General features: G+C 38.7%; 2 protein-coding genes across 3 annotated transcripts; one reads left to right on the top strand and one right to left on the bottom strand.

Annotated features, from left to right (window-relative positions):
- Positions 1-569: 569 nt before the first annotated feature.
- Positions 570-5,314, top strand: LOC137720731 (uncharacterized). 2 transcript variants are annotated; one of them, XM_068459843.1, is made up of 16 exons: positions 570-675; positions 1,044-1,449; positions 1,534-1,656; positions 1,936-2,077; positions 2,225-2,520; positions 2,625-2,680; positions 2,846-2,940; positions 3,065-3,167; positions 3,282-3,376; positions 3,451-3,513; positions 3,753-3,828; positions 3,956-4,064; positions 4,283-4,395; positions 4,540-4,598; positions 4,718-4,826; positions 4,957-5,314. In XM_068459843.1, exons 2-16 carry the CDS (start codon positions 1,059-1,061, stop codon positions 5,089-5,091), a joined length of 1,965 nt encoding a protein of 654 aa, XP_068315944.1. In that variant the 5' UTR covers positions 570-675; positions 1,044-1,058; the 3' UTR covers positions 5,092-5,314. The 2 variants fall into 2 exon arrangements, with proteins under 2 accessions (XP_068315944.1, XP_068315945.1); XM_068459844.1 differs by having other exon boundaries at positions 4,718-4,843.
- A 652-nt stretch (positions 5,315-5,966) lies between these two features.
- Positions 5,967-8,852, bottom strand: LOC137720031 (receptor-like protein EIX2). The gene has a single exon (XM_068459030.1). The coding sequence runs from the start codon at positions 8,850-8,852 to the stop codon at positions 5,967-5,969; it is 2,886 nt and encodes a 961-aa protein (XP_068315131.1).
- Between the last annotated feature and the right edge of the window lie 383 nt (positions 8,853-9,235).

The raw sequence follows: 9,235 nt of genomic DNA, 5'->3' as shown, positions 1-9,235 counted from the left end.
GAGTTTGTGGACTTTTATTGAAATTGATAGACTTTACAGTGTTGGCGAATAAATGGCAATCATATTAAATTGTCAACAAGTGTGTCGATTTTGTGTATTTAAATAATTTTATTGAAGGTTTTTTTTATCATTGTATAGAATAGAATTGACAAACCTTGCCAGAATCCTAACAGGTAAAAAATATTATTAGCAGTCTAAAATAATCATTTTGCACTTCTTCTCTCACACTTTTTTTCACTAAAGAAAACACATGACGACTTTTTAGAAATGCAAATAGCACCTCCGTTATTATATATGCCAAGTTTAAATGAATTTTTTGTTTGGAAAAGAACATGGTCATCATAACAAGGGAGAAATTGGTATATAACCAAGGATAACTAGTTACTAGTTAGTATCTTTATTGTCTCGTATCTCTTGTCGAGCTAATGCAATAAATAATAACAGGATAATCTAGAAAGGCCCACCCAAATACAAATTGGCCCAATTGACTACGTTTGGGCTCAAACCCAACATGTTTGGGCTTCAACGATACAATGATAACAGTAGTAATAATTTAAGCGCCAATCTCACTCCACCTTCCACCTTCCTCCACCTGGGACTGGAAAAGCTGAATCGAACTCCCCTCCAGCTCGCTGTAATTTGCAAATTCCATCCGGTCCTCTGCAATTCCGCAAGGTACAATTCTTCCTTCCCCAAAATTCCTGAAATTTCAATTTCTATAAACCCTAGATCCCTTTTAACCCCCTTTTCCCTTTTATTATTATGCTCCAAACTTGATACCAATTGCCACACAACTTCAATTATGAACTGCTTTTATGGACTCCCTGATCACCCTTTAGTTTCCGGGAAAAAAAATGTGATGTAAAGCTAATGAAAATTGCGTTTTCCCAACTAAAAAGTTAAATTCTTTGTAAAAAAATCATTGACAAGTAGTGAAAATTGCAGTCTTTTAATATTTCTTAAATAAAACTAAATATTTTAATTCTTTGCTAAAAAATTATAGTGATAAGTGGTGAAAGATGCAATTTTTTATATGTTTGTAGACATAGCTGGGGAAGATGGAGAATATGCAGTATGCTGAGGAGCTTGTGAGGGAGTTTCTTGTGTTTAGAGGATTCACCAACACTTTGCAAACTTTTGATTCCGAATTATCTACGGATATCGGTAAAGGGTTTCAAGTGGATAGGATAATGGAATTAATCTTCTCAGTGTATGTACCTAAGTTTCAGGCAGATAAATTAGTTGGCCTGTTCAGTTTTTTCAAGCTGTGTCTCTCTTCATCATCCGAGACCGTACTTTTGGCTACTCTTTCTAAATTGGAGGTGTCAATTCTACGGTACTACGTTGTTAATGCCATCCAGTCAGGGAGGAGGGACAAAGTTTTAGAGTTCTTTGGAATGAATGGGAATGATTTGTTGCAAAGGGACAAGGATTGGACTGCATGGTTTGGTGGGTTTGTCTTTTCGTCTTTCTATTTTGGTATGATGAAGCTACTGTCTTTCGTTTATTTACCTTTTCATATGTGTGATGCAGCCATTCCATATGTAAAGAAACCAAACTCTGATCCTGAGTTTCGTATTTACTTTTCAAAGGAATGGTACGAGGCCTTGCGTTTATCTGTGAGGAATTTCTTTAGTGAGATCTTCAATGGTACTCATATCCTTCAAACTTGTTTTTTATTTTCATTTTTATATATGTTGTTATTTGAGAATGGGCTGTTTATCTTGGTAATTATTGCGTCCAACTCCATAGACTTTTGATTTATCAGAATTTCGTAGCTACCATACGAACACCAGTTTTGTTTGTATCAACCTTGCTCTAATTTATTTTGAGTTTGTATATTTCAAGTGAAAACGAGGTTAGTTTTGCATTGGTTTGTCCCCTTTTATTGAGCAATGTATCTAAGTTTGAAGAAAATGCCCTTAACTAAATCACGCATGCCAGCCCTTTTGAAAATCAGTTCAGAGAAGACTACTGTCAACCGTCTGAAAAAAGACATCAAGCAACTCAATCTCAAGCTGTCAGAACTCCAGGCTTTGTTGGAGGAAAAAGATGGTGAATTATGCCAGTTAAGAAGGTAACGTTTTTCATTGTTTCAATCCTTTAGAGTTGAGAGTGTCACGTTTTATAAGTTGAATATACTTGGTGCTAGGGTTCGTCGGTATTTTGAGACTATCATGTTTTTCTCTTTTCCTTATTCCTTTATTTCATTTTTGAAACTCAGTAATTGTTCATCAGTAGCCGATGCAAGCACTGAACAAACCAGGAGTTCATCAAGTGTAGTGCATGAGCAAAATCGTCTTATATCTAAAGATACTCAGGAAACTTGCCCTCCTGATACTTTTCAAATAGAAGAAGCAGAGGTGGATCCAGATTGGGTTGTTGCTGGAAACATGGGAAGTAGACCAGAATTTAACATATCTAAGTCTGATCCTTATTTAAGTTCTCAGTCAAGTCCTCGCGTGAGAGATGGTGGAACTGCTGATAGTATTCAGCTGTTCGAGGATGGCACCTATAATGGTAGGTAACTTCTATGACTGAATTATTTTTCCTTCGTGTAGTGGGGATGGTGCAGTAGCTGTTATGGAGATTATCTGTTAAGTAACTATGGAATATGATTGCAGAAAATGGCAGGGAAAGCCATGTAGAAGACTTCCCTGAAGTTAAGGTTGACTTCCAGGTAAATTTCTTCCAAGGCATGATTGGATCTTGATGCTACAAGCTCATATTCAATTTGTTGTGCTTTTGTAGTTTTGTTGCTCCCTTTTTCTGATACTTTTACCCAGCTTCAGTTGTTTATGTTTTATTGGAGACTCCATAACTTTCAGATCATCATTGTTCTTAGGAGACATTTTTGGGCCACACAAGTCCAATAACTCGCTGTCGTTTTTCTGCATCTGGAAACAATATAGCCAGCGCCTCTGAAGATGGCACAGTAAGGTATTTTTTTCTATAGTTACGAAGTGCTATATTTATTGTTCAACTCCTTGACTATTGGCTGATTTCTGAACTCTTTGACCATTGGCTGATTTCAAATCATAATCTGTATTTGTTCATTAAACAGGATATGGACGTATGACTCATCAACTCCGTCATCTAGAAATGCAACCATTTATTGTGGAGCCAAGATCATGTCACTTGACTGGGAGTGTAAATCTGACCGATTGGTATGCAGATTAGATTTTCAAAGTGCACTCAGATATGGCTTGGCATTGGAATGTTAACCTGATTATTTGACATTGGAAATATCTAGTTTAAGTGTTTTTTTCTTTTGACAAAAGCTTCTCATAGGCACTGCTGATGGAGGCATTAAAGCATGGAATGTCGATGCAAAAAGAGTTGTCTGTGATCTTAGCACGAGTGAAGAATTTCCTAGGTTCTTCCTATTTTTACTTGGGTCTATTGTGTACTTGTTGGTGCTCTTATTTACCATTTTCTCCCTTGTGACAGTATCTTGGATATAAAGTGCAGCCCTGTAGAGCCAATTTTTGTTACTGCAGCAGCATCCAAGGGGTATGTTCTTTATGTAATCTTATCATGTTGTCCATATACCTCCGTGTTTGATCAAATTCTTGGCCCGTATTGTAACAATCGTCTTCAACTGAAGTATGGCATGAACACTGTGAATGATTATAATTTGATCATGAAAGATTCTTCTTACAGTTTACTTACACACATATATGTCTCTGTATGTGGGCTTGGGCATTAAATTTTCATGAATGTCAGTATTAGGACTTTTATTGTATTTGTAGGTACGGATCAAGTTACGCTGATAATATGGGGTTCGCTTCATTAACCGTGTGGAACATGAAGACGTGGAAGGCCATGGTATGTGCTTTCTTTGCACCAGAAGATCATATATGCATGATATAGCAACTTAAACTTTTATGTCTTTTTCATCTCTGAGAATGCACTGGTAATTTTATTCCTTAATAATCTTTTGGGTTTCGTGAAGACAGTTCTTCCTCTTGGTAAAGATCCACCTGCAATAACATCCCTCAGTTTCAATCACAATGGGAAAATTTTAGCGGCCGCTGCAACTGATGGAATGATTCACATGTTTGGTATCCTCACATATATTTTTTAACACTTTTGCATTACTTCAGTGTTATTTATTTTCCAATATGGCTAAATTTATCGCCCTGAACAAGGGCATTTTAGCTGTATGGTCAAGCCCTTGTCTTAATAGAATCGCAAATGGGTGCCCCCCCTTCTGCATAGCTTAGCTTGCCTGCATATGTACACGTACTCATACATATATGAATACCTTAACAAGCCAAAGATATGTCTGCCTGTCTACAAATAACCGGTTGGCCTGCACATGACTCTGCTATAAGCTCCATTCTTTTCGGGCCTGATGAGACAAGTATTTTCAGTTTGGGAGTAGATGGAAAGGCAAGTGCTTTACATTCCTTTTTGCACCAAATTTTGATTAGAGAATTTGAAATTTGTCCCCGTTATTAGTTGAACTGCAGCTGGTCTAATGATTTTGCCCTCCCAAAAGTATTTTGCCTAACAGAACTGTTGTTGCGGTGTCAGGTGTTTGAATGGAGCTTGCAAAACCAAGGTCAAATCCTTTGGTCAAGGAACTGTAGCAGGTACTTTTTCTTTGGCATCCCAATATTATTAGTAGATATCGGTTACACTGCAGTCTTGTCAAACAAAACTATTTCGCCACACACCTGATTAATTTGCTCTGCTCCCGTCCATTCCATAGGTTCTGTGACCCCGAGAGCTCAAAAAATTGCAGACATGAAATGGCTTTAGATGCCAATGGGAGGAGACTGTTGGTCACATCCGGTTCTGTAAGAGCACCCATATACCAGGTTGTTCTCACTTCTCCGTACGTGTGTCTGAGTGGCTTCGTTGTGTATAGCGTTTCCTGATTGTCGTGTTTTGAAGATCTAGGTGATGCTTTGTGTTAACACAATTTTTTGTTTCATTAACTTGGTTCAGGTCCGGGGTCATGCGAATGGGTTGAGAACTCTCCCACACAGTGCTGCCATAACTACTGTAGATTGGCACCCGACGTTACCCATCTTCTTAACAGGATCAGCTGATAACTCTGTCCGAGTGACATCTTTGTCATAAACGTTTCTGATTCCATCTTCGTGTTCTTAGTGTGCCTGACGTTGAATGAAGTTCACTCGCAATGTGTTTGAACTGGTTTCGTTCTGGCTTTCATCCGAGCAATGTGTCTTGTATTCGTATGTAGGTGTAAATCATTGAACAGATTTCATAGATCATAGCAATTCTTTGATGCACTCATCTTTTGCCCTTGGGGCTGGGAAATGCCCTGTTTTATTGAACTGTATATGATTGTTGATGGAACTATATTACACGCGGCTAGGGTGCAACTTGGATTGGAATATCTGATTCCGAGCCAAAACATTCCAAAATATTTCGACCAATTAGAATCTGAAATTCCGAATCCGAATAAGAAAAAAAAATGGTTGAAAATCAGTCCACACAGCATGACAGAGCAACCCAATATACGTAACCCTTTAGACAAACAAGCATCATAGTTGATGACATTTTATATCACATTGCATCAGAATAGAAGAGAAATAAAAAAACAATTCCGATATTACATTAAATCTAAATGAACGAAAGTTGAGCCACTCGAAATTTAAGTTTTGAAGTATGTTTCTGCCCCAACGAGACCTACGATATTACTTGTCGACTTTTATTCCTTCAATTAGAGGTCGCTTGGCGCACACGAGATGATCCTTGTGGTTCCATATCTACAAAGTCAACAAAAAGTGTCTTATAATTGAAGGTAAATAAATAAAAAGCTTAAAAATAATGCTTCGGCAGTCTTCTATCGAAATCTCTCATTAAATTCGGAAAGAACAACGGAGTTCAACAGGTTTAGTTCGGAAGTATATAACAATTTAGGAGAGTAGAGCTTTACCGTTTACCTTTGAAATCTCCCCTGCAGCTTTGCCTTCACAGGCAACGGGTCTTCACATAATCCGAGCTTTTATATCATCAAAGAACCGGAAATAGGTGTACCTCCAAGATGTCTTAAGAACTAAAGTACCACAAACACTCCAGAATCCTATGATAAATCCAAGCGCCAAGCTAACATAAAATCCAAGGCTTATGAGACCATCATCATCTTGTTTGGTCTGGTCACTTCCACTGCCATTAGGGACTGCAGGATCTTCCGTTGTTGCATCTCCCGGGCATTCTGGTGTGAGCGGTTGTCCGCAAAGTCCAAGATTTCCAGTAAATTGAGAAGCATTAAAACTTTGAAGTTGAGTACTTAGCGGAATTCTACCTGATAAGTTGTTGTATGACAAGTCCAAGACACTAAGATACTGTAAGCTCGAAAAACTCGGAGGAATGCTACCAGATATCTGGTTTCGTGACAAATCAAGTGATTCTAACATCTCCAGCTGACCAAAATTGTTAGTAAGCACACCCGTAAAACTGTTTCTTGACAGGTTCAGAGAAATCAACTTCAGCAAACTTGTTACACTTTCTGGAATGTCTCCACTTAAGTTGTTGCTCGAAATGTCAATGCTTCTCAAAAGCTTAAGATTATGGCCAAACTCAATCTGTATTCCTTTCCATGTCAGTTGAACAAACCCAACACTGCTGTTGTCCTCCACCTCAGGGGACATCGAGGACAAAGCTGTTATGTTAGCGAGGCAATGTGGCAAGGCTCCGGATATATTGTTCTTGGAGAAGTCCAAAACATGAAGGGCAGGAAGACTGCATAGACTTAAAGGTATGCTTCCATAAAACGCATTCGACTTTAACAGAAGAACCAGCAACTTTGTTAGGTTCGGGCCTATCCATGTCGGTATTTTTCCTGATAGTTTATTGGCACCGAGGTCAAGAACTCTTAATTCTGTACAGTTCTCCAAAGAAGGCAATTCTCCCGAAAGTTTGTTGTCTTGTAAGCGTAACAATACAACATTCTTTAAGTAGCCTAACGAGCTTGGAATTTTCCCTGAGAACTTGTTTCTAGCCATGTTCAAAGAGAGCAAACCTTGAAACTGCATCCAACAACTAGGAAGTTCACCGGATAGCTGATTGTCGGAAAGGTCTAGGAAAAACAAGTTTGGAGCTTCTGTTTTACAAAAGGAAGATAATGGTCCCGAAATCATGTTTTGGGAGAGACGCAGGATGGCTACACTAGAAGGAAATGGCGGAAGCGGGCCGTCCAAGAGATTAGATGACAAGTCAAAATAAAGGAAGGTGCAGTTTTTTGTTGACAGATTTGGCAACTTTCCACGGATTTGGTTCATTGATAGGTTTAACTCGACTAAGCTGGAAGACAGATGCCAAAACTTACCAGGTATAGAATCCGAAATTTCAGCATTAACCATGTAAAGTGAAGTAAGATTTATCTGAGTTTGAATCCATTTCGGAAATGCTGGGCCAACCTTACAAGAGGACAGTCTTAGAAATTCGATTTGGAAAGGCGGATTCCAATCCGAGCTCAAGTTGAAAGACAAAGGATTACGGGAAAAATCCAAAAAGTTTAAACGGGAGAGATTGGAGAAGTGCACTTCAGTTATGACACCATTCAAAGAATTCCAAGAAAGATCCAAATGTTCGAGGCTGGAAAGTTGGCCGATACTCTCAGGTAGAGATCCGTTGAGTTGATTTTTGGAGATAATTAACTGCCTTAACAACGAAAGACCTGTAAAATCAGGCAGTGATCCGGTGAACTGGTTTAGAACTAGGCTCAAGGATCTTAGCCGGGAGAGTGGCTGAAAACTTTTTGGAAGAGATCCACTTACGTTGGTGCCATCAATGTACAATTCTTTCAAGGATGAAAATCTTGTAAGGTTGTCAGGACATGAACCCGAAAACGGGTTCCCACTTAAAGACAAGGACTCGAGGGTGTCTTGAGCACAAGACAAGTTTTCGACAGAGTCTTCAAGTCTGTCGGAAAGTGAGTTTCCCTCTAAATTCAACGACTCTAAGCTGCAAAGGTTTCGAAAGGATTTTGGTATCCCACCTTCAAGTTTGTTATACGAGAGATCAAGAGACACGAGAGAAACCATATTTGCGAAAACATCTGGGAAGGGACCTTGAATCTGATCACCAGCTAAACCAATGTGAACAAGGTTGGTGCTGACATTGGCCATCCAATTAAATATTGAAAGATTAAGAGGATTATCCGAGAGTTCAAGGACTTCAAGAGAGTTTGAAGAATTGACAAAACTTAGTTCGACATTGGGAAGATTACACGAAGATAACTGGAGCTCAACAAGTGAAGGGAGTTTGCTTATAGATTCTGGCCAATTTACAAACTCGGAAAAATTAAGACGTGACATATTCAAGTACCTCAAAGAAGAAAGATGAGATAACCACTCGAGATTTTCAAATGTGACATAGTTCCATGCAAGATCAAGAGTATACAAACTAGAGAGATTTCTGAGTTGGGGAGGAATTGGTCCGCTAAGATTAGCACCTGCTAGTTTGAGTTGTTCCAATCGACTCAAGGAACCGATGAACTTGGGAATTTCTCCTTTGAAATTATTGAAACTGAGGTCCAAGTAAGTTAGATATGGCAATTCAAGTAGAGAAGCAGCAATCACACCACTCAAAGGAGTTTCAACATTATAAATATCAGAAGAATTGTAATAGAGATCTAGCGTGACAACATGACCTGTTTTGTTGTTGCAAGCGATTCCTCTCCACTCGCAACAATCTTTGCCGGTTTCCCAAGAAGCAAGAACGTTGGACTTGTCGATGAGGCCTTGTTTGAACTGAAGGAGGGCGGTTTTTTCTGTTCGTACGCACCCGATGTTGGAACTGATTCCAGCACTCAAACAACATTTGGCAGATGTAAGAACGAACAAGACAGAATATATGACTTTGAGCAACATGGTATATGAAATTGTGAATTGAATTTGGAAGTGAAAAGCAAGAGATGTTGCTTTAAAGATTGATCATTTGTTGTTGTTATCTGGATGTTGACTGCATAATTAAAATATGATGGAGAACAATTTCGTGGAAATGGGATTGCACACTAACAGTATTTGAAGTCAATTATGCATTTTCGTGTGGGAAAATTAAAACGCCGGCAGTGCGTGATTGGTTTCAAATCAACGCGGAATGTGATGGGCAGAGGTGAAGGGGATGTAGCAAGTTTTAATACCTTTTGCTTACAAAAGGAACTGAAAAAGTCATTGTGTTCCATTTGATATAATATGAGCCTATGCCTATCTGTTTGTTCTTAAGTTTTATATGGGTAGCAAAGTCAAGAGTA

Source organism: Pyrus communis, chromosome 16, assembly GCF_963583255.1.
Source record: "Pyrus communis chromosome 16, drPyrComm1.1, whole genome shotgun sequence".
Classification (NCBI taxonomy): Eukaryota; Viridiplantae; Streptophyta; class Magnoliopsida; order Rosales; family Rosaceae; genus Pyrus; species Pyrus communis.
The sequence above is the reverse complement of the archived record's forward strand: the minus strand, read 5'-3'. Positions and strand labels throughout refer to the sequence as shown.